The sequence below is a fragment of the Macaca fascicularis genome, chromosome 11, assembly GCF_037993035.2.
Source record: "Macaca fascicularis isolate 582-1 chromosome 11, T2T-MFA8v1.1".
Lineage (NCBI taxonomy): Eukaryota > Metazoa > Chordata > Mammalia > Primates > Cercopithecidae > Macaca > Macaca fascicularis.
The window spans coordinates 136,072,278-136,094,852 of NC_088385.1; the positions used below are offsets into that span (position 1 = coordinate 136,072,278).

Consider the following 22,575-nt stretch of genomic DNA (forward strand, 5'->3'; position numbering starts at 1 on the left):
AGCTACTGGCACGTATTTGGGATGGAGCAGCTGCAGGGAGGTGGGGTGCCGGTTCAAGGTGCCAGAATATGGCTAATTCTGAAAGGTCAAAAGATCAATTCCTTCAAAAGTGACAGACACTTACTCCATGATTGAACACTTTGGCTATCTGAATTGATTCTAATCAATTCATTGCATCAGAGTTGTACCCAAAATGCTGTTGGCACCCCCATTGAGAATCCCGGTAACCCCAATTATGTAAGATCCAGATGCGCTGTGGGCACATCCAGCCCAACTCCATCGCCACGTGACAAGCAATGCTTGTCTGACTTGACAGACGCCCAGTAAAGACCATTAAAATGCAAGCCAACCTCTCTGCAACAAAATCTAGACATGGTGGTTTCCAGCCCCAGGTATGTACCAGAATTACCTTGAAGCCTAAACAATCATAGGTACAGGTGATGGTGGCCACCCCTCACAAATCAGGCTTCACTTGTTTTGAGGAGGGGCCTGGCTGCTGAGTTTCTTACGACTGTTCTGCAGGGTAGAACAGAGGCAGTGTCTGTGTAAACCTTTATCAACTCTGCTGAAAATGGCATCCTGGCCACAAAGGCTTTTACAAAGAGTATCATATGAAGTTTCCCTCTGCCTGATAAGAGCTTGGAGAGCTCATCTGGGGAAAATAAGAAATCAAGTGAGTTCTCATAGGAGCAGAGAGTAGAATAGGGGTAGCAGAGGCTGGGAGTGTGAGGAGTGGGGAGATGTTGGTTGAAGGACCTGAACTTCCAATTAGGAGGAATAAGTTCAAAAGATGTGTACGGCACATCATGGCTACTATAGTTAATAACAATATATTGTATCCTTGAAAATTGCTAAGAGTAGGTCCTAAGTGTTCCCACCACACAAAACAAGTATAAAGTAATGCATATGTTAATTAGCTTGCTTTAGCCATCCCACGGGGTAGATGTGTATCAAAACCTCATGTTGTGGCCGGGCGGGGTGGCTCACGCCTATAATCCCAGCGCTTTGGAAGGCTGAGGCTGGTGGATCACCTGAGGTCAGGAGTTCGAGACCAGCCTGGCCAACATGGTGAAACCCCGTCTCTACTAAAAATACAAAAATGAGCCGGGTATGATGACTTGCACCTGTAATCCCAGCTACTAGGGAGGCTGAGGCAGAAGAATTGCTGGAACCTGGTAGGCGGAGGTTGCAGTGAGCTGAGATCACACTACTGCACTCCAGCCTGGGTGACAGAGCGAGACTCCATCTCAAACAAAACAAAACAAAACAAAAACCCATCATGTTGTGCACTGTAAATGTAGGCAATTTTTGCTTGCCAGGTTTTTTTTTCTAATCAATTAAGTTCAAACACGAAGGTGTCAGGTGCCCCTTGGATCCTGACATTTCTTTTTTTTTTTTTTTTTTTTTGAGACGGAGTCTGGCTCTGTCGCCCAGGCTGGAGTGCAGTGGCCCGATCTCAGCTCACTGCAAGCTCCGCCTCCCGGGTTCCCGCCATTCTCCTGCCTCAGCCTCCCGAGTAGATGGGACTACAGGCGCCCGCCACCTCGCCCGGCTAGTTTTTTTGTATATTTTAGTAGAGACGGGGTTTCACCGTGTTAGCCAGGATGGTCTCGATCTCCTGACCTTGTGATCCGCCCGTCTCGGCCTCCCAGAGTGCTGGGATTACAGGCTTGAGCCACCGCGCCCGGCCGGATCCTGACGTTTCATTCGTCTTAGTTCCAGAGTGGGATCCCTGACACCGGCTCTGAGCTGCTTTCTGTCCCGAGCCTGTGAGTCACGCACGGCGCCCCCCTGTGGACTCACGGGGCACGTTCTGAGGACGAGCACACTCACCTCCGTGCGCCGTCCGCCCAGGCACCGCCGTCTCCGCACCTGTCAGGCCCAGCTGCACGCCGTCGCCATTGTCCGGGAGTTCTCCTCTCCTTAAGACGTCTCCTTTGTTAAAGGCACTTTTTGTTGGTTTCTCAAGAGGTGACTTCAGAACTAGGTTTCTGTAAATGTGCAACCCTCAGATTCCACTGAAGTCTCTTTGCCCTCTGTTCATTTCACAACGTCGTGAGCGGGTTGCATGGCGCCTTTTCTGCTGAACTGCGGTTTTCCTTGCAGGCAGGGCCGTGCCCTCCACGGTGTGGAATCCTTCCCTGCGTCTCCCCTTGCGCCGTGCACCGTCAGATGGGATGAGTATGTTCATGCCTTCTGTCATTCCGCAGAAGTGGGCAGAGTGCCGGGTCTGCCAGGCTCTGGAGACGCTGCAGCGGACGGACGCTAAAGGGCCTTGTTATCGTGGAGCCCATGTCCTTGTGAGGCACTGAAAGAAGAGCTGGGAGACGGGCGGGAAGCAGGCAAAGGGAAGAGTGAACAGAGAACTTTAGGACGTGCTGAGGGGGAAGTGCAGCAGCAGACGGGACAGTGGGCGGTGGGGATGTGCTCAGGGAGGCTCCATGGTGGCGTGGGCTGAACGGTGGCCCCTCCCCAAATGCCTGTGTTGAAGTCCTCGCCCCGGCGTCTCAGAATAGGAATGTATTTGGAGAGAGAGGTAATCAAGTGAGAATGAGGTCCCTGGGCGGGGGTGTGGGGTGGGGAGGGGGAGGCTAAAAAGGGAAATTTCTTTCTTTTTTTTTTTTGAGACAAAGTTTCACTTTTGTTGCCCAGGCTGAAGTGCAATAGCCAATCTCGGCTCACTGCAACCTCTGCCTCCCAGGTTCAAGTGATTCTCCTGCCTCAGCCTCCCAAGTAGCTGGTATTGCAGGCACACGCCACCAGGCCTGGCTAATTTTTGTCTTTTTAGTAGAGATGGGGTTTTACCATGTTCACCAGGCTGGTCTTGAACTCCTGACTTCAGGTAATTTGCCCACCTTGGCCTCCCAAAGTGCTGAGATTACAGGCGTGAGCCACTGCACCCGGCCTAATATAGCTTTAATATAATTTTAATTTACTTTATCTCGATGTCTGGTTCTAAGGTCACCTGTTTTTTACTTGGGATTTATGGTTGTGAAGTGCATTCTCAAGACCTAGGACAGGTCACTATGCTCTATAAAACTTACTGAGTCAGGTAGGAAGCCCATCTGCTACTATAGTCTCATTTGCAGTTATAACAATGCCCAGAGACAGATGTAAATTCTGTAGTATTAAGCCATTTAATCTGGACAAGCACGGTGGCTCACACCTGTAATTCCAACAGTTTGGGAGGCCAAGGTGGATGAATTGCTTGATCATAGAAGTTTCAGATGAGTGTGGAAAACATAGCAAGACCCCATCACTACAAAAATTTTTAAAAAACATTAGCTGAGGATGGTGGCATGTGCCTGTAGTCCCAGCTACTAGAGAGGCTGAGGTGGGAAGATTGCTTGAGCCCAGGAGGCGATTGTTGCAGTGAGCTGAGATTGAGCCACGGCATTCCAGCCTGGGCAACCGAGTGAGACCCTGTGCCCCCTTCCCCCGCAAAAAAGGTTATTTAATCTTCCCCACTACCCTTATGAAGGAGATACTTTTATCTCTGTTTTACCTCAGGGGAAACAGTCAAACAGTTGGGGGAGGTTGAGATGTTGACCCAAGATGGTGCGAGTAGTATCTAGTGGAACCAGGATTCACACCCAGGCCGATCAGCTTCAGAGCTTCCCTTACAAATGTTATCATTTGTTTACTTCAAAAAAGTGTAAAATCTATAGAATAACTGAAAGAATGGTGCAGCGAATACCTGTGTACCTTTCACCCACGTTCATCCTCCTGCTTCCTCTTCCTCTCCCCCGTCTCTCTCCATACACATACACTCTCTTCCTCTCTCTCTCTTTTGCCAGATCATCTGAAAGACGGTGGTTGATCACAGCACAGCTAATATTTCTCTCTGAAACTTTGAGGAACAGGTGTCCTCTCCTGCACCTGGGAAGACATGAGCACGCCTGAGAAAATTCAGTGTTAGTCAAATTACATCACTGGATATGCACTCCATGCGTAATTCCCTCGGTGTTGTATTTTTTTTTTTTTTCAGGCAGGATCCACACAACATTCATGCATTGCATTTGGCTTTGTGTCTCTTTAGTGTCCCCCAGCCCAGCTCCCCATAGCTCTCCATGACGTCGAACCCTCTGAAGGGCCCTGGTCAGTTGTCCTAGAGAACACACAGATAGATTGGGCTGATGCATTCCTTGGGGTTGGATTTACCTCCCACCTCCAGCTGGGACTCCACGCAGGTGATGTGTGCTTCCCACCACGTCAAACGGGAGACACATCGGTCAGCTCTTCCTGCTGTTGGTGACAGATGGCTCCATTGTGAAGCCTTACCTCTTCTCTGTGACTGATAAGTCATCCGTGGAGTGGTGCTTTGGGTTTTGGGAACACAGATGCTCCTCACCTTATGATGGGCTGCCTCCCAATAAACCCATCACAAGTTGAAAATACTGTGAGTTGGCTAACACAGTGAAACCCCGTCTCTACTAAAAGTACAAAACACTAGCCGGGTGAGGTGGCGGGCACCTGTAGTCCCAGCTACTCGGGAGGCTGAGGCAGGAGAATGGCGTGAACCCGGGAGGCGGAGCTTGCAGTGAGCTGAGGTCGTGCCACTGCACTCCAGCCTGGGCGACAGAGTGAGACTCTGTCTCAAAAAAAAGAAAATACTGTGAGTTGAAAATGCGTTAAATACCCGTAAACTACCAAGTATCATAGCTCAGCCTAGGTGACCTTAAATATGCTCAGAAGACTTGCGTTTGCCTACAGTTGGGCAAAATCGTCTAACATGAAACTATTTTATAATAAAGTGTTGAATATCTTATGGAAGATATTATTGGATACTGTACTGAAAGTGAAAAACAGAATGGTTATATTGTTGCTGAAATATGGTTTTTACTGAACATGTGTTGCTTTTGCAGCACCATGAAGTCAGAAAATCTTAAGTGGAATCATTGTAAGTCGGAGACCATCCTGTTTCCTGATGACCTTTTACTTAACGGATTTGATCCGGATCCACTGGGATCCACTGTTGATCCCCAATCCTTGCCTGAATCACTTATTACACTGGGGGTTACAGTGTGATGATTTTCTAATTCTGCTCTTCTATCTACACTTAGTATACGCGCAGATTCTTCTGCAGAGAAGAGCCTTCCCTTTTCTTCCTCCTACTTTTCCTCTTCCTCCTCCTCCTCTTTCCTTTCATTTCCCTCTCATCACCAGGGAATCAGGTATTTTTGAAATTTAGTGTGTTACCATCTGTTACAGTCATTCTTTTTGAAGTTGCAAAATTGTCCTGCCGTGGTCAGTGGGATCCCCTTGAAGTTGGCTTCTGTTTCCTTTCGACCTGACATCACTGAGCTTTGAGCACTGTAGAAAGAGAACTCGCAAAATGCCTCCTGTCCGGGCAGGCGGGGCCAGGGCTGCACGCTGTGCTGTCGGGCTGTCGTCTTGTGGCCCAGCTGCTAGCTGCTGCCAGGCTGTGGGGTATCAGGTGCCTATCTCCAGACCTTCGGAAATGGAAAGTCGGCTTCGTGACTCATCGGAAGGATAAATCGTTTTCCTTTTCCTTTTGTCTGCATGCCAGAGAGCTGAGTTTGGTTTTTGTGGCATTCATACTCCCTTGCCTGTGCTGGAAGGAAATTCCCTTCTCTCCCTCAGGGAAAGAGACGATGGTGATTAAAAACACATCCTCCAGGTGGTCGGTGAACAGGTATCAAATGAGCATTCAGAGAGAAGGGCTTCTTTGTGACACTGCAATAATTATGTCAGAGAAGCGATTACAGTATATAGTGTTTCAGAGCTTCCAAACATAGTAAGTAATTAAAATTGAGATGTATTTTCAAACGTGCTATTGAGATTGGGATCTCATTTTGGCAAGGCGTATTTTTTGTGAGGTGCCAGAGGTCCAGTTAACCCAAGAAGTGACTCCGCCCCACACTGGCTCACCTTGCCGCAGAGGCTCTTGAAATGACTGCCTTCTGCCCCCTTTCCTCCTGTCTCCTCCAGGCGATGGATTTAGAAGTTCCGGTGCTGGCCAGGAACATCCCCGGGAATGCTGCCGTGGTGAAGCATGAAGTCACAGGGCTACTGTTTTCCAATCCTCAGGTAAAGAAAAGTTCTTTCCCTCCATTCACTCACCTCGTCTGAATAGTTTTCCTGTGTTTAATGGAGAGAGTCTTTCTGTTAGCGCTCAGTATTCCTGTCCTAGCCAGAGCCCTGCAGAAAGCGTGCTGTCTTCTGTTATCACCTGGGCAGCTGCCTGCGTGTGCCACTAGCAGAAGCCTAGGGAACAGGAGCATTGAGTTCCATTCTTGATTCTGTTGCCAAGTTGCTGTCCAGAGCTGGGAAAGATACGTCACCTCTGAGATGTCTGGATTTCTGATTTCTGAAATGGGTAGTCTCAGATACAACCTTGTATTTATGGAACATCTGCTGGCTTTCAGAGGACGAGAGCTTATGTGATCACTTTTCATTCCTTGAAACAAATGCACAAACTATGCAGGGTTCCTGCGTAAATACATGAACATGTGTGTACATCGGGAAATAGAAGAAAGGGCCATGTACCTGTCCCTTGATTTAGCTGGTTATCCGGTGACTTCTGGGGTACACACGTGTGCCATCACCTCCCAGGAGCATGGAAAGGTATTGCCCAGTGTAGGGGGCCACAGATGGTTCTGGGGATTCGTCCTCCAGGGTTAGCCTGCTGCATCCGACACCCAGAGTGCCTCCTGCAGAGAGTGACCCTGGCCGAGTCTCCAAGCCCCACTTTGCCTTCCGGATAAGTGAAGCTTATCGTAACACCTGCCTCTTAGAGTTGTGACATGCGCTGAATGCGTTCATGGCAGAGCTTTAGCGGTGCGCACGACACATGCCCAGAGCTCACTAAACACCAGTGTTATCAAAAGGGAAGGTGTTGGCTGGGTGCAGTGGTGCACTGGCTCACGCCTGTAATCCCAGCACTTTGGGAGGCTGAGGTGGGAGGATCATTTGAGGTCACGAGTTTGAGACCAGCCTGGGCAACATGGTGAAACCCTGTCTCTACTAAAAAGATTTAAAAAAAAAAATGCTGGGTGTGGTGCATGCCTGTAATTCCAGCTACTCGGAGGCTGAGGCAGGATAATCACTTGAACCCGGGAGAGGGAGGTTACAGTGGACCAAGATCGCGCCACTGCACTGTGTCTGGGCAACAGAGTGAGACCCTGTCTCAAAAAAAAAAAAGGAAGGCATTGTCACTTCATATCCCTAGTAAATAAAAATCTTTTTTTTTTTTTTTTTTTGAGACAGGGTCTCACTGTGTAGCCCAGACACAGTGCAGTGGTGTGATCATGGCTTACTACAGCCTTGACCTTCTGGGCTCAAGCGATCCTCCCACCTCAGCCTCCTAAGTAGCTAGGACTACAGACATGCGCCACCACACCTGGCTAATTTTGTTTATTTTTTGTAGAGACAGGATCTCGCCTTTTTGCCCAGGCTGGTCTCAAACTTCTGGCCTCAAGTGACCCACCTGCTTGGCCTCCTGAAGTACTGGGATTATAGGCATGAGCACCACGTTCAGCGAAAATTAGCTTCTTAAAAAAATATTAGCTTCTACTACTAACCGTCTTTATTAAAGCACATATGCTCTTCCAAAATCCAGAAAGCTATGCTTCAAAACTGAAAACTCAAATACTTGAATATTCAGTTTTTAAGATTTCCTGCAGCAGATGTTTAATTCAAGTTCACTCTCCCTTTCTGTAGTGTGATGACGTGTCATGCTTTTCACTGCCTGCTTCTCACAGAGTTGTAAACAAATTCCAGCACAAACAACATGAAAGCTTCATGGGGCAGTGGGTGGTGGGGGGTGGCAGGGGGGTGGGGGGTGGCAGGGGGGTGGGGATAGAGATTGCAAGTCGTGAGGTATCAGCAAGTCCTGAATGAATGCACTGACCATCCCGGGAAGGGGAAGGAAATAGCAAAGGTGGGACCCAGGCATTTGTCTGTTATTGTCTACAAAAGGCGTAGGTAGCACTGAAGGCTTCTCTTTTGATAGTAATATCTAAAAGCCCAAATAATATCCAGATAGGAAGAGTTTTCAGTAGTTACTTGTTGATTCTCCAAACAAAGGCTTATTGCTTTTTACCATACTCTATATCTCTCAAAATCAACTCCAGCCAAGCTTCAGGTCAGTGAATATTAATCTCCACTCTGGCAAAGTGTTCTGGATTTTTTTTTTTTTCCGTCTCCCAAAAGGCAACGTCTGTTTACTTTATAGCTCAATTTCAAAGGACCAAAGAAAGCACTCCAACTTTATCAGTGAAAGTCTGAATAGCAATCCCTTATAAGTGGATATATTAGGCTGAACAGGAGAATGAAAGCAGTTTGGCTCTTCCTATTTCACACAACCTCTTGTAAGATATTGCGTTTAATGTTTGCAAATCACTATCGTGCCTCCGATGTATTCAGGTCATTTCTGCGAGTTACCGGCTTCCTGTGAGCCATCAGACACAACTCTGCAGCACTCAGGGAGTCTAGTTGCAGACTTATTTTGATTCCAGCACTTTCATGTTCATTTCACAAAAGACGTTAAAAAAAATCAAACTCTTGTGGTTTTATGTTGGGGGAGGCTGCGATTCTTAGCACATGTTGAAAGAGTGCGCTAGACATGGATGTCGCACCTGGTTTAGTTTGGTTTTCTTTACAGTCTCCTTCCAGTTTTACCTAGCACGGGGTAGGAGCTGTTGCTTTAAAAACAATATGCATTTTAAATAAGTCAGGGACTATGGTTCTATGAATCTGGACTAAGAAACTCACATGAAAGGAACCACTAGTGGGTTGCCAGTGTTGGCAAGATTAATGTTAAATATGAGGCCGGGCACGGTGGCTCACGCCTGTAATCCCGGTACTTTAGGAGGCTGAGGTGGGTGGATTGCCAGAGGTTAGGAGTTCGAGACAAGCCTGGCAAACATGGCAAAACCCTGTCTCTACTAAAAATATGAAAATTAGCCAGGTGTGGTAGCGGGTGCCTGTAACCCTGGCTACTCGGGAGGCTGAGGCAGGAGAATCACTTGAACCTAGGAGGTGGAGGTTGCAGTGAGCCAAGATTGTGCCGAGATTGCACCAATGCACTCCAGCCTGGGTGACAGAGCTGGGTGTCTCAAAAATTAAATAAATAAATAAATAAATAAATAAATAAATAAGGATTTCCATATGCGTTGGAACCTGCATTCCATTTTTTAAGAAGGAATGTCCATGTCAGAGCGGCAGCCTTAGTTATGTACACATATGGAGTATATTTTACCATGCTTGCTATTCAAATCAGTGTTAAATGTGCAGTTAGTAGTTCTGCATTCACTTTTATTTTCTAATTGAGAATGTAAAGAAAGCCGGTGTAAAAAGATGAAGTTCAACATGTTAGACTATACGTTTAATACCCCAGTTAACTATTTTTCAAAACAGAAAACTGATTTTACATACAGTAAAGGATGTGGGTGACTGTTAATGGGCATTCCTTATTCTCTTCATTTTGTGAATCTTTTATAAAATGGTATTAGTCAGGGTTCCCCAGAGAAACAGAACCAGTAGGAGATATATATAAATATGTGAGGAGATTTCTTATAGCAATTGGCTGACATGATTATGGAAGCCAGAAAGTTCCATTATCTGTTGTCTGCAAGCTGGAGATGCAGGAAAGCCAGTGGTACGATTCAGTACGAGGCTAAAGGGCCCAAGAATCAGGGGTGTGAATCCAAAAGAAGGAGGCCAGCATATGGAGGAGACACCTGCACCTCTATGTTTATCAAAGCACTGTTCACAATAGCCAAGGTATGGACTCAACCTAAGTGTCCATCAGCAGATGAATATGTGAGGAAAATGTGGTACATATACCCGGTGGAGTACTATTCAGCCACAAAAAGAAGGAGCTGTGTCACTTATGGCAACATGGCTGGAACTGGACGAAATTATAGTAAGTGGAATAAGGCAGGCAAAGGAAGATGAATATCGTACATTCTTGGAGTCTGAAAGGCTGAGACTCAGGAGCTCAGGTGTCTCTGTGCAGAAGAAGATGGATGTCCCAGCTCAAGAAGCAGGAAGATTTCCCTTCCTCCGCCTTCTCGTTCTATTCCGATTGGATGGTGCTGGCCTGCATTGCTGAGGGTGCAGCTTCCCTCTTAAGTTCACAGATTCAAATGCTAATCTCTTCCAGAAACAGCCTCACACACACACCCAGAAATAAGGCGTCACCAGCCATCTGGACATCCCTCAGCCCAGGCACACTGACACATAAAATTAACCATCATGAAAACTAAACCAACAAAAGGAAAAGAAATGTGACCTTTTTTTTGGAAACCATAACACACATTCTGTGGGTCAGGCAGTTTTTTTGGTAACCAGGACTCTGTCCCCCTCCACCCTTGCTGACAGTTGTGTCCTACGATGGCCTTGTGTGTGTGCCCCGTGCCCCTCCTCCCTTCCCAGCACTTGAGTCCTACGGCGGCCCCGTGTGTATGCGCTCCAGTGAGGGGTCACACACGTCATGCCTTCGAGGGTGGAGTGAGCTGTCTTGTATGGTGGGATCGGGGCAGTCACACGTTCTCCTAGCTATCTGTTGCAGACCTGCAGGGCTAGCTCTGGGTCCAGACACAATGTCCAGAGTCTTTGAACGAATATTCACATCTCGTCTAAGAAGGAACAGGACTAAGACACCAGCAATGGTTATAGCAGTGCATCAATTAGCCTGGGCAGCAGCAGTGAGGTCTTTGGGGAAAGACTTGCTGACAAACAGATGTGGGCAAGGAACGAGTGGAGGGAGTCGAACACAGCGTGGCCTGTGCCAGGCAGGAGGTTCAAGCTTAGGTGTCTGGAGGGCACACAGGTATGCAGGGGGTGAAGTGGCCTGGTCAGGTACAACCGTAGGGACCCTCGGGTCAGACCTGTAGCCCTTGCTGCTGTTGAAGAGCGGCTGAAAGTCTGATTCTTATGTGGGTATTACCAATTTATAAATGTAGACAACTCAGTCAAATTCTAAAATGATTCCTTTTTTTTTTTTTTTTTTGAGATGGAGTCTCTCTCCATCCAGCCCAGGCTGGAGTGCGGTGGTGTGATCTTGGCTCCCTGCAACCTTGGCCTCCCGGGGTTCAAGCGATTATTCTGTCTCAGCCTCACGAGTAGCTGGGACAACAGGTGTGCGCCACCATGCCCGCTAAGTTTTGTATTTTTAGTAAAGACAGGGTTTTACCTTATTGGCCAGGCTGGTCTTGAACCCTGATCTCATGATCTGCCCGCCTTGGCCTCCCAGGGTGCTGGGATTACAGGTGTGAGCCACTGTGCCCAGCCAAAATGATTCTTTTAGACATGATAGGGACCTAGTTACACATTTGTGCGGAGATTTACTGCCAGCCTGTGAGCTCTGCTCTGGATCAAGGATACCCCTTTTCCACTGACAAATGAGAAATGTAACTCAGCCAGAGTACACTGTGCACACCAACGACAGGGGGTTACCCGAGGAGGACACATCAAAGGTGACGTCTGGTCAGGGCTGCCTCTGGCCATCAGTGTCCTCTTCACTCCAGACAGAAGAGGTGTCAGCTGTCGCAGGAGGGCCTGCTGTGGGTTGGGGAGTGGAGTGGGGTTGATTCCAGGGTCGTACGGGCCAGAAAATAGGAAGGACTTGATGTGATAAAACGACAGTGGGAGGCCAGGTGCGGTGGCTCACACCTATAATCCCAGCACTTTGGGAGGCCGAGGTGGGTGGATCACTTGAGGTCAGGAGTTTGAGACTAGCCTGAGCAACATGGTGAAACCCTGTCTCCACTAAAATGCAAGAATTAGCTGGGCGTGGTGGCGGGTGCCTGTAATCCCAGCTACTCAGGAGGCTGAGGCAGGAGAATTGCTTGAGCCTGGGGGGTGGAGGTTGCAGTGAGCACCATTGCACTCCAGCCTGGGTGAGAGTGAGACTCCATCTCAAAACAAAAGCAAAAAGGTGTTTTTTTCTCTCTCTACGTGAAAATTAACGTGTGTTGGCTCCTATCGTGCACAGGCATGTTAGGCAGAGAGTTTTATGGAGTTCTTACTATATTCCCAGCACTGAGCTAGGTCCTGGAGGTGAAGAAATGAAACAGAAAGGGTGCAAGTCCTCAGGAATGCACAGTAGGCTGTGGGTGGTGCGCAGATGGCAGAGCATAGCATCAGGTAGCGTGCCCTCTGCATTGTCGGCCCGTCACGAGTGACACCTGTCTTCGTCTGTTCCGGCTGTGGTAACAGAACACCATAGACTGGGGACTTAGGCAACAAACATTTATCTCTCACAGTCCTGGAGGCTGCAATCCAAGATGGGCACCTGATAGACAGCTGTCTTCTCCTGTGTCCTCACATGGTGGAAGGGCCAAGACAGTTCTCTGGGGTCCCTTTTATAAGGACACTAATCTCGGCCAGTTGTGCTGGCTCATGCCTGTAATCCCAGCACTTTGGGAGGCCAGATTGCTTGAGCCCAGGAGTTTGGGGCCAGCCTGGCCACCATGGAGAAACCCTGTCTCTACAAAAAAAGTAAAATATTATCTGGGGGTGGTGGCAGATGCCTGTAATCCCAGCTACTCGAGAGGCTGGGATGGGAGGATCACTTGAGCCTGAGAGGTGGAGGCTACAGGGGAGCCATAATGGCATGGCTGTCCTCTAGCCTGGGTGACAGAGTGAGACCCTGTCTCAAAACAGTACGTTAGACACCAGTCTTTCCATCCTCATGACCCAGTCACCTCCCAAAGACCTCACCTCCTGCCGTCCCCTTGGGGGTGAGCCGTTCAGCGTATGAATTTGCAGAGACACAAACATTCACCCCACAATATGACCCCTTGTCAAATGTTCACCCCGTGATGGACATGGTTCCCGCTGCTTTACATGGATGGACTCCATGAGCTGTCACAGTGATGCTATGATGCCAACACCTTCATAATCACCGTTGGACCAGTGGGGGAACTGAGGCATAGAGAAGCCCAATTAACTAGTAAGTGTCAGAGCCAGACGTGGAGCCTCGTCACCCTGGCATGTTGTGTTATTAGTGTGAAGAGATTGCTAGGGATGTTGAGCTGGGCCTCAAAGAACGAGATTCCCTAGGCAGGGAAAGGCATTCACAGTAGCGGGTGCCACCTGGACAAAAGTTTAGGGGTGTGAGAGTGCAATGCATTGGAAGAGTTAGGCATAGTGCAGTGTGGGAGGTGTTAGGGAAGGAATGGCCTAGGTGAAAGGGAACTCAGATGTAAGGAGCATGGGGCACAGGGGAGTGTGGTGAGCAGAGTTCTGAGATGCCCTGTGGCCTCTGCCTCCTGGTGTTCGGCTGTTGTGGTAGGTTATGTGGCAAGAGGGATTTTGCAGATGTGATTAAGGTAACTAATCAGTTGACTTTGAATCAATCAAAGATATGAACTGTGTGGGCCTGATCTCGTCATCAGAGCCTTTTGAATTTAGATCTAGAGGCCAAGGACAGAAGAATTCAGAGAGACTGGGACCTGTGGGGGGAGCCATATGGCAAGGAACTTTGGGCAGCCTCTAGGAGCTGGGGGCGACCCCTGATTGACAGCCAGTGGGAGAAAGATGGCCTGGGTCCTACAACCACAGAAACTGAATTCTGCCGACAACTTTGTGAGCTTCAAGGAAGACTCTAAGCTCCAGACAGGAGCCCAGCCCAGCCCACACCTTGATCTCAGGCTCATGGGACACTGAGCTGAAAAGTCAGCTCTGCCATGTCTGTGCCTGAATTTTGACCTGCAGAAACCATGAGACAACACATGGGTGTCATTTTAAGTCCCAAGTTTGTGGCTATTTGTTATGCAGCAATAGAAGACTAGTCCCAGAGGCGGGCGCAGTGGCTCACGCCTGTAATCCCAGCATTTTGGGAGGCTCAGGCAAGCACATTGCTTGAGCTCAGGAGTTCAAGAACAGCCTGGGCAACATGGGAAAGTTCTGTCTCTGCTAGAAAGAAAGAAAGAAAGAGAGAGAGAAAGAGAGAGAGAGAGAGAGAGAGAGAGAGAGAGAAATAAATTGGCCAGATGTGGTGGCTCATGCCTGTAGTCCCAGCTACTGGGGAGGCTGAGGTGGGAGGATCGCTTTAACCTGGGTGATGGAAGTTGCTGTGAGCCTAGATCTTGCCACTGCACTCCAGCCTGGGTAACAGAGCAAAACCCTGTCTCAGAAATAAAGAGAAAGAGAACTAGCTCTAGGAAGAAGGCAGGGGAAGAGTTTTCAGTGGTGCCAATGCAGCTGGCTGCGGAGGAGGAAAGAATGTGTTCACAGTGGCGGAGATGGGACCTCCAGAAAGAGGACTGTTTCAGGTAATTAATGCATCACATTTGAGATGATGGAAGATCATTCAAGGGGATTCATAGGGTCTTGTTGGGGAAAACCTTGTTTGTTTCCCCTGCAACTACTGCATCTTTCTCTATCCAATGAGGGGCTGGGAGTAGGAGTCCCTGGTGCAACTGGAGAGGAGGAGACAGCAGAGTGCTCCTGGGAGCCAGGGCTGAGCTGAGAGGGCGTGCAGACCAGCCAGCACCCCTGCCTGAAATGCCCCAGGGGTGGCCGGCTGCACTTGGAAGAAAGGCCAGACTTTTTCTGATGGCCACCAAGCTGTCCCTGAGCTAACCGCTGCCTACCACTCTGCCTTTGCTGCTCTGTGGCCACGTGGGCATCTCTGCTCCTCCCTCACGGGTAACTTGAGTCCGCAGCCTCTTTTCACCACCCTTCCCCATCTTATTTTCTTGTTTCCGTCCTGGCTTGCTCCCCACACCCTCCTCCCCAAACCCCTCAGACTGTTAGATCCAGGAGAGCAATTTCCCCAACTGTAAAATGGGGGAGCGAGGCCTCACCTGGGGGTTTTGTGCTCTTCCGCACGCAGCCCCAACACCTGGGCAGCGCCCGGCACTGAATGTGTGTTTGACAGGTGAGTGCGAAGCGCAGGGTCCTGGGGTGGGGGTAGCAGCGTTTGGCGCAAAGATAATGGGAATCTGGAGGGAAGTTTGCCTTAGGGAGCTTATGAGGACAGCCTACCAAACTGAATAAAAAACCATTTAAAAAAATGATGATTAAGCATATTCAACCCTGGTAGGAACAGAATAATCTCTATTTTTATATACCTCACCCCTGGAAAACTTCAATTTAAGCAAAGCTTTCCAGACCTACTAAAGATTGATTTTTCATTACCACCACAATCCTGTTATTTCTCCTTTTAAGAAGTAGAAAAGTATTGAGCTATTTTCCTAGATATTTTATTGCTCTGTTTTATAGCTTCGAAATTAAAATCCATTTGACATTTAATAGAAACTGAATCTATACACTCTCCCAGGGTCAGACTTTTAAAGTGTAGCTCAAACCTATTTTGCTGGGAGGTTCTGTTTGAATGGTGCACAGAAAAACGTAAGTTCTGGAATAATGACGATGACCAGAGCTAGCATTTGTCCAGTGGGTATTCTGGGTCGGGCTCTGGCTGTAGTGTTCTATGTGACTGGCATTTCCACTAAAGATAGCTTATTTTTCTTCAAACACTAATGGCTTTAATAGTCAGTCAACAGTTTAACGTTTGGGAAATGTGAGGCCCTAGGGAAAACATCAGCCTCCAAACTTTCATTCAGGCAGGGCTGGGCTGAGATCTCAAGTTTTGCACTTGGGAGCTGAGTGATCCTGGACGCTTCTCCTGTCCTCTGCTCGGTGCTTCTTCGGGAGAGTGGAGATAATGACCTCTTTTTGGGGAATAGCTGAGGGAGGGCACATGCACCATTGCCTCTTTCTTCCCCTGGGACAAAAACGGAGAATAGTCCACCGCATTCACGGCTTGCGGTGCTGCGCACTAGGGGAAGCCGTGGAGTATGGAAAGCACTAATATTTAATTGCGGAGACCAGCCCACAGCAGGATTCCGCCCAGTGCAGGGCACTGCGAACCCAGGGAGTAATTCCTGTCTCACGCTCACTTACAGTCACGTTCTACTTATGGATTTGGGGAGGCGACTGGCCAACATTACGTAAAATATCAGTTCTCTCTTATTTTTAAAAAATGTTTTAACATAACGTCTATAATTCTTGGAAATTAAACGCATCCAGGATGTGTAAGCACCAGCCAGTGACAGCACACAGTAGGTACTCAGCATGAAATCCGAGATGGAGACCCTGCTGCGTTGACTGGATTTCCAGTTAAGCCTAGAGGAAACGTGGGGCAAAGCGTGTGTGAACTAAATTGGAGGTTAATGCAAAACTTACGTGGATTTGGAAGTAGTGTGACCTGATTGCTTATTGTGCGATATTGGGAAGCATCTGAGAGTGGAATAATAATAATACAAGCACACCAGGCTGGGCACAGTGGCTCACGACTGTCATCCCAGCACTTTGGGAGGCCAAGGCAGGTGGATCACTTGAGGTCAGGAGTTCGAGGCCAACATGGCAAAACCCTGTCTCTACTAAAAATACAACAAATTAGCTGAGCAGGGTGGCAGGTGCCTGTAATCCTAGCTACTCAGGAGGCTGAGGCATGAGAATCACTTGAACCCAGAGGGTGGAGGTTGCAGTGAGCCAAGATCATGCCACTGCACTCCCGCCTGGGTGACAGTTCGAGACATCGTCTCAAATAATAATAATAATAATAATAGTAATACTAGGACAACAGATGTAAACCTCACTGGAGCAGCGTAGGGACAGCCTGTGTGGGGGCTGTGATTGGGTGCCCAGGCTGGTGTATTGTTAGGGACACAGATTCTCCAGTGAGCTAGAGACGGTGGGTCCCTTGCCTCGGGCCAGTTGGGAGGGTTGAGGAGCTGGGTGAGAACTGGGTCTGACTGCAGAGCCTGAGCTCAGGCCGGGAGCACAAATGGCCCTGCTCTCTCCCTTCCCTGCTGCTGCCCTGGCACCTCCTCCTCACTGTGCCTCCCCTTCCCTGCTGTGCCTCCCTTTTTCTCTCCCTCTCCCCCTGTCTCATCATCTCCTTGTCTGTCTCTGTCTCTGTTTCTGTAGCCTTCCTCCCCTTCAGTCTCTGTTTCTGTCTCGTTGTCTGTTCCTCTGTCTCTGTTTCTACCTCTATCTCAGTCTCTAGCTCTCTCTCTTGCTCTCTCTCTGTCTCTCTGTCTCTCTCCCTGTCTCCCTCCCTCCCCTTCTCTCCTGTTTTCCACCTGTTTTCTAAAGTTGTTCTCACCCTGATTCTGTCTGTGTTCGTGGCAGAAGGGACCATTTCTGAGCCCCACCCTGGGTGTAGATACCCCGGATGCAGCATGAGGTGGGAAGGAAAGCCCCTGGCTGACTGCGCAGCCCCTGCGGCAGGTATGCACCGAGCTGGGTGTGCACCAAGCTGAGTGTGCACAGAGCTGCGGCGCAGCGAGCAGGACCAGGACGCGGGTGAGCCACGAGGTGGGGCTCACTGCTCAGACACGGATGCTGGGCTGTCACCAAGGTGCGGAGGCCCTCGGGGCTCCTCCTGGCCGCCTCACTCCTGACCAAGCAGGGAGCATCCTGCTTGCATCGCGTCTGGAATTCTCTGAAAATACAGAGAGAGAGAAGAGCTTCCTTCCCTCTGTGAGCTCAGTCCCCACTTCTGAGAACAGGAGGAGGCATCTCTGCGTCATCCTGACACTTGCTTTCCGCCATCTCCTGGGCCTTCGCGTGGGTGCACCTGTTGCTGTGCAAAGCCTGCTGGGCACCTGCCAGGAGTGTGAGCCCGCAGGCTCCAGCTGGGAACTGTGAATAGTTGAGGGGCCAGGCATGGAGAGACCCTCCCCTCCCCCTGCCTCTGCCTCTGCCTGTGTGTGCTTCCTGGAGGCCTCCTGGTGATCTGTGCCAGCACTGACAAATGCAGTCCCTGGTAGGCGGTGTGCTTGCCTCGCATCAAAACAACACTGCTGTAGGAATCAACTCCGAAGGCCGTTTCTGGGGTATCCTGGAATTCAGAAGGAGGAGGATGGTGACTTGTTGGCACTGGTAGAAGCCGGGCCAGGGTCCTGTGGAGGACCCCCGTGGGCTGCAGCCTTAGGGATAACGCCGCAGGGGGACGCCTGCCTGGAGCCTCAGCCCCTGCTTGTTGCAGGTGCGTGCACAAGCGGCCGGGCACACCGTCCTGGGTCTGGGGCTCCCAAGCCCGCCGCGCTCTCTTCCCTGAGCCCTGCTTCCCATCTGTCCCACTTCTCCTGAGCTCTGTCTCCAAACGCAGCTGGACCCCATCTCCACTGCACTCCCGACCGAGGCGCTGTGGGCTCCTGCCCGGGCTGTTCCAGCAGCCTCCTCCTTCCAGCCCGCCCACTCCCTCCCCGCAGCCACAGGCACCAAGTAGAAGTCCGCTTCTATCCCGCAGCTGAGGGCCCTCTGGTGACTTCCCCATTGGACCTAGAAGAAAATGCCACTTCTTCCCCGGCTTCTGAGGCCTTGCACGGCCCGCGCTGCCCCCTCCTCGTTCCAGGCTTCTCTGTCCACTACCTGAGTTCTGCTCACCCTCGGTCTCTAACCGAGCTGCGCCCGCGGCGGGCGCCTCCTCAATTGTTTCTTGGTTGAAATCACCCTGAAAGGACTTTTCTTGGCCACCCAGTGTTACTGGGGTTCCCACTTGGGTTTTCTCTGTCCCTGCACGTGTGTCTGAATACACTGCACTCTTCGCCATCTATGAACCCCAGTCCCCAGCCTGGAAGCTTCCCGAGGACAGCAATCAGGCATGTTTACTCATCAGCTCTCCCTCGCAGGGACCCTGGTGTGGACTAGATGCTCAGTGAGTACTGGAAGGGATGATTATGCCCCCAGCGTACAAGGGGCAACCCTTCCAGAGGGCATATTTCGCTATTTTCATCTGATAGTGAGCGATGCAGCACGCCACACAGTTGTACTTAACTGCTCTCTTTACTTTTTCTTTTCAAAGTCGCAGATGACAGCAGTCATCCCGCCCAATCATTGGCACCTGTCAGATTTTATCCCCATGCCTAGCAAGTAGTCTCTGACAGTTTCATGCCAATCACAGGTACTGGTGCTGAGTGCCACGCGGCAAAACGACAGGATTGCCTTCTGCCTGGGTGCTTAGATCCCATGTAAATCCCTTTGGCTCAGAAATTGTCTTTCTTTTGCCCTCCCTTCCTCTCTCCCTCCCTTTTTCCTTCCTTCATCTCCCTCCTTTCTTCTTCCCTCCTTTTCTTCATCTGTTCTTTGCTCCCATTTTCTTTGCTTTCTCTCCCTCCTTCCTTCCTTTCTCCCTTCCTCCCTCCTGACTTCCTTCTTCCCCTCCTCCTCCCTCCCTCCCTCTCAACTTCCCTCCCTCCCTAACTCTCTCCTTCCCTCTCTCCTACTCTCCCTTCCTCTTTCTCCCTCCCTCCCTATCTACCTCCCTCCCTTCCTCCCTTGCCTCCTTCCTCCATTTCTCCCTCCCTTCTTCCCTCCTTTCCTCTCTCCCTCCCTCCCTAATTCCCTCCCTTCCTCCCTTCTTTACTCCCTTTCTCCCTCCATCCCGCCCTCTGTCCCTTCCTCTCTCCCTTTCTCCCTCTCTCTCTTCCTCCCTTCCTTTCTCCCTCCCTTCTTCTCTCCCTCCCTCCCCTCCTCTCTCCCTTCCTGTGCACCACTGCCCTCATCATTCCTCATTAGTGAGCTCAACTTTCCTTTGAGTTTTGCCAGGAGAATCCGTTGTTTGCACTTTATACAGGAGCATGGTCTCTGGTGTTCCCTGAATCTCTGTAGAGTGTCGCTACCACGTGTCTGAATGAGCAAGCTGTACCTTGGGGACCTTGGACTGCAGTGGAACTGGGCTGCATTCGGAGCAAAGCCATGAGATGACCAGCATGCCAACAGGAAGTGGCAGCTGCTCTAATGGACCCCATCACCTCAGGAGGGCAGCATTGGGAGACCTTATTTCTTGCTCTCCTGGAGGCCAGAGCTGGTTGTTTGGTCTGTGACCACTGCCCGTGTGGTCACTCAGAGCCCTGGCTCCTTCCGTGTCCTGGCTGCAGCTCCGTGTGTATGTAGCTGCTGGGGAGAGAGAAGACAGGGTCCACCATGGGAGGTATGTGTGACCTGGGCTGGAGGGAGCACATGCCCCTCTCCGCTCATGCTCCCTTGGCTGCAACCTGGTCACATCACGCCCGCTGCGAGGGAGGCTGGGAATTGTGGCCTGGGAAGAACGGGGGAGCAACCGTATGACTGGGTGCTCCTCCTTTCATCCCCAAAGACTGAGGCTAACGTGTTCTGGGAGAAAAAAAAGACAGAAAACAAGACCCGTCATAAGGAAGATGGCTAGCATCTGTTGAGTGCTTGCTCTACAGATACAAATGTTATGCGTGGATTATCTTGTTTAACCTGCACAATGACAAATGAGCTCTTACCAGCCCCATTTCCTAGACGAGCAAACCAGGCACAGAGGAGTTAACTTCCTCAAGGCCCAGAAGCTGGTAAAAGGTGCCACTGAGGTTCATACTGTGCTTTTCAGCTTTGTTAAGGTTGATTGACAAATTTAAAGATTGTCGACATGTATGGTATACCACTTAGTGTTTTGCTAGGTGCATCAATTGTGCAATGATTAAATCGAGCTAATAAACATTTCCATCCCCACACATACTTTTTTGTTGTAATGAGAATATTTAAGATCCACTCACTTAGCAACTTTCAAGTACACTAGAGTCACCAGGCTGCCCCATAGGTTTTCAGAATGTGACCCTCTAACTGAAACTTTGGAACCATTGACCAATATCTCCTCATTTCCTCTCCTGCGGCCCCCCAGCCCCTGGTAACCGCCCTCCCGCTCTGTTTCTATGAGGTTGATTTTTTAAGAATCTGCCTATCGGTAAAATTATGAAGTATTTGTCCTTTCTGGTTTTGGGTTTTTTTTTGAGACGGAGTCTCAAAATTGGCTGGAGTGCAGTTGTACAATCTCGGCTCACTGCAGCCTCTGCCTCCTGGGTTCAAGCGATTCTCCTGCCTCCGCCTCTCCAGTAGCTAGGATTACAGGCTCGCGCCACCACACCTGGATAATTTTTGTATTTTTAGTAGAGATGGGGTTTCACTGTGTTGGCCAGGCTGGCTGGTCTTGAACTCCTGACGTCGCAATCCACCCGCCTCAGCCTCCCAAAGTACCAGGATTACAGGCGTGAGCCACTGTGCCTGGCCCATCTTTCTGTGTTTTTTAAATGTAGGTTTTAATTTTCATGGGTCCATAGTAGGTATATGTATTTTGGAGGTTCGTATTTTGACAGACATGCAGTGCATAATAATGGCATCAGGGTATGTCTTTCTGTGTTCTTAACCATTATACTACTGTCTGTGTTAGGATAAGTGGAATCTGATCTTTTTAATTAAAAGTAAGTTTTATGTTATATGAACACTTTATAGAAAAATTGAAAACGTACAAATTAAAAATACCCATAACTTACAATTTGGAGACAGCCTCCTATTTTCCCAGAATGTTCTTGTCAGGACTTATGCAGGCGTGATGTATCCTTTCTGCGAAAGGCCCCTCTGCCCAGAGAGTTCTGCAGCCTCTCGGTTGCCTGGCATGTGCCAGAAGCTATGCGGGCTCAGCTGTCGCCACTGTCGGGCAGAGAAATGCATGGCGAGTCCATCCTGGTTCTTGGTTTCTTAAGGGTGGTGAGACAGTAAAATTCTCCTTTCCCTTCTGGCATTTGCACACCAGAGGCTGACTGTGCTGGTCAAAGGTGAGCTGTTATTTGAGAAGGGAAAACAGTGCAAGTCCTAGATAAATAACGGCAGGGTGACTGACCACCAGAGAACCCATGTTTTATTCCTGCCATTCCCGGGGCTCCACGGCTCCTGAAATGCATGATGCAGGGTTAGTGTGGCCTGAGGGCATTGCTCTGGCCGAGGTAGGAGGGAGCAAGAGTGCTTGCCCTCTGTAAACTGAGTGGGTCCATGGATGTCTGTGTCATCAAGGACTCCGGCCATCAGCAGGTACCTGCTAGTATAAATGGACAGAGCTGGCGGGTGGGCCCCGATTGCAGGTTTGTGAGCCATGGCAGTATCACCCAGGTGTGCTGCTCAGGGGCCCTGGCAAGAATTCAATGTGGCCTGAGCATCCCCCAAAACCCCCACCCCTCGCCCAACTCTGCCATTGCTTTCCTTCCTTCCTTCCTTCCTTCCTTCCTTCCTTCCTTCCTTCCTTCCTTCCTTCCTTCCTTCCTTCCTTCCTTCCCTCCCTCCCTCCCTCCCTCCTTCCTTCTTTCCCTCCTTCCTTCTTTCCCTCCTTCCTTCTTTCCCTCCTTCCTTCCTTCCTTCTTTCCCTCCCTCCCTCCCTCCCTCCCTCCCTCCCTCCCTCCCTCCCTCCCTCCTTCCTTCCTTCCTTCCTTCCTTCCTTCCTTCCTTCCTTCCTTCTTTCCTTCCTTCCCAGAGTCTCACTGTGTCACCCAGGCTGGAGTCCAGTGGCACGATCTTGGTTCATTGTAACCTCTGCCTCCTGGGTTCAAGCAGTTCTCCTGCCTCAGCCTCCCCAGTAGCTGGGATTACAGGCATGTGCCACCACACCTGGCTAACTTTTTTTTTTTTTTTTTTTTTTTTTGTATTTTTGATAGAGATGGGGTTTCACCGTGTTGGCCAGGCTGGTCTCAAACTCCTGACCTCAAGTGACCTGCCCACCTCGGCCTCCCACCGTGTTGGGATGACAAGCGTGAGCCACCACCCCAGCCTGCTTGTGTTTCTTTCCTCTCCCCC

General features: G+C 49.8%; 1 protein-coding gene and 1 long non-coding RNA gene across 46 annotated transcripts in view; one reads left to right on the top strand and one right to left on the bottom strand.

Moving 5' to 3' along the window:
- GLT1D1 (glycosyltransferase 1 domain containing 1) overlaps nucleotides 1-22,575 on the top strand; it is a 150,821-nt gene that overhangs the window by 117,255 nt on the left and 10,991 nt on the right. For 29 of the 34 annotated variants that reach the window (XR_012420829.1, XM_074008405.1, XM_065525039.1 and 26 more), the window contains one exon: nucleotides 5,953-6,051. The exons of 4 other annotated variants lie outside the window; for them this stretch is intronic. Coding sequence is in view for 29 of the 30 variants with exons in the window: in XM_074008405.1 (XP_073864506.1) it covers nucleotides 5,953-6,051 (99 nt within the window). In the remaining variant the exon portion in view is untranslated. Of the gene's footprint in view, nucleotides 1-5,952; nucleotides 6,052-7,390; nucleotides 21,285-22,575 lie in introns of those variants that run through there. One more of the 34 variants, XM_065525028.2, reaches the window with a different exon arrangement.
- LOC102124964 (uncharacterized) overlaps nucleotides 1-22,575 on the bottom strand; it is a 53,827-nt gene that overhangs the window by 29,813 nt on the left and 1,439 nt on the right. For 4 of the 12 annotated variants that reach the window (XR_012420843.1, XR_012420844.1, XR_012420842.1 and 1 more), the window contains exons 2-4: nucleotides 21,285-21,571; nucleotides 4,162-6,102; nucleotides 1,834-3,879 (exon numbers count right to left, since the gene is read on the bottom strand). This is a non-coding gene — a long non-coding RNA (uncharacterized lncRNA). Of the gene's footprint in view, nucleotides 1-1,833; nucleotides 3,880-4,161; nucleotides 6,103-21,284; nucleotides 21,572-22,575 lie in introns of those variants that run through there. The other 8 variants (XR_012420835.1, XR_012420833.1, XR_012420837.1 and 5 more) reach the window with 7 other exon arrangements.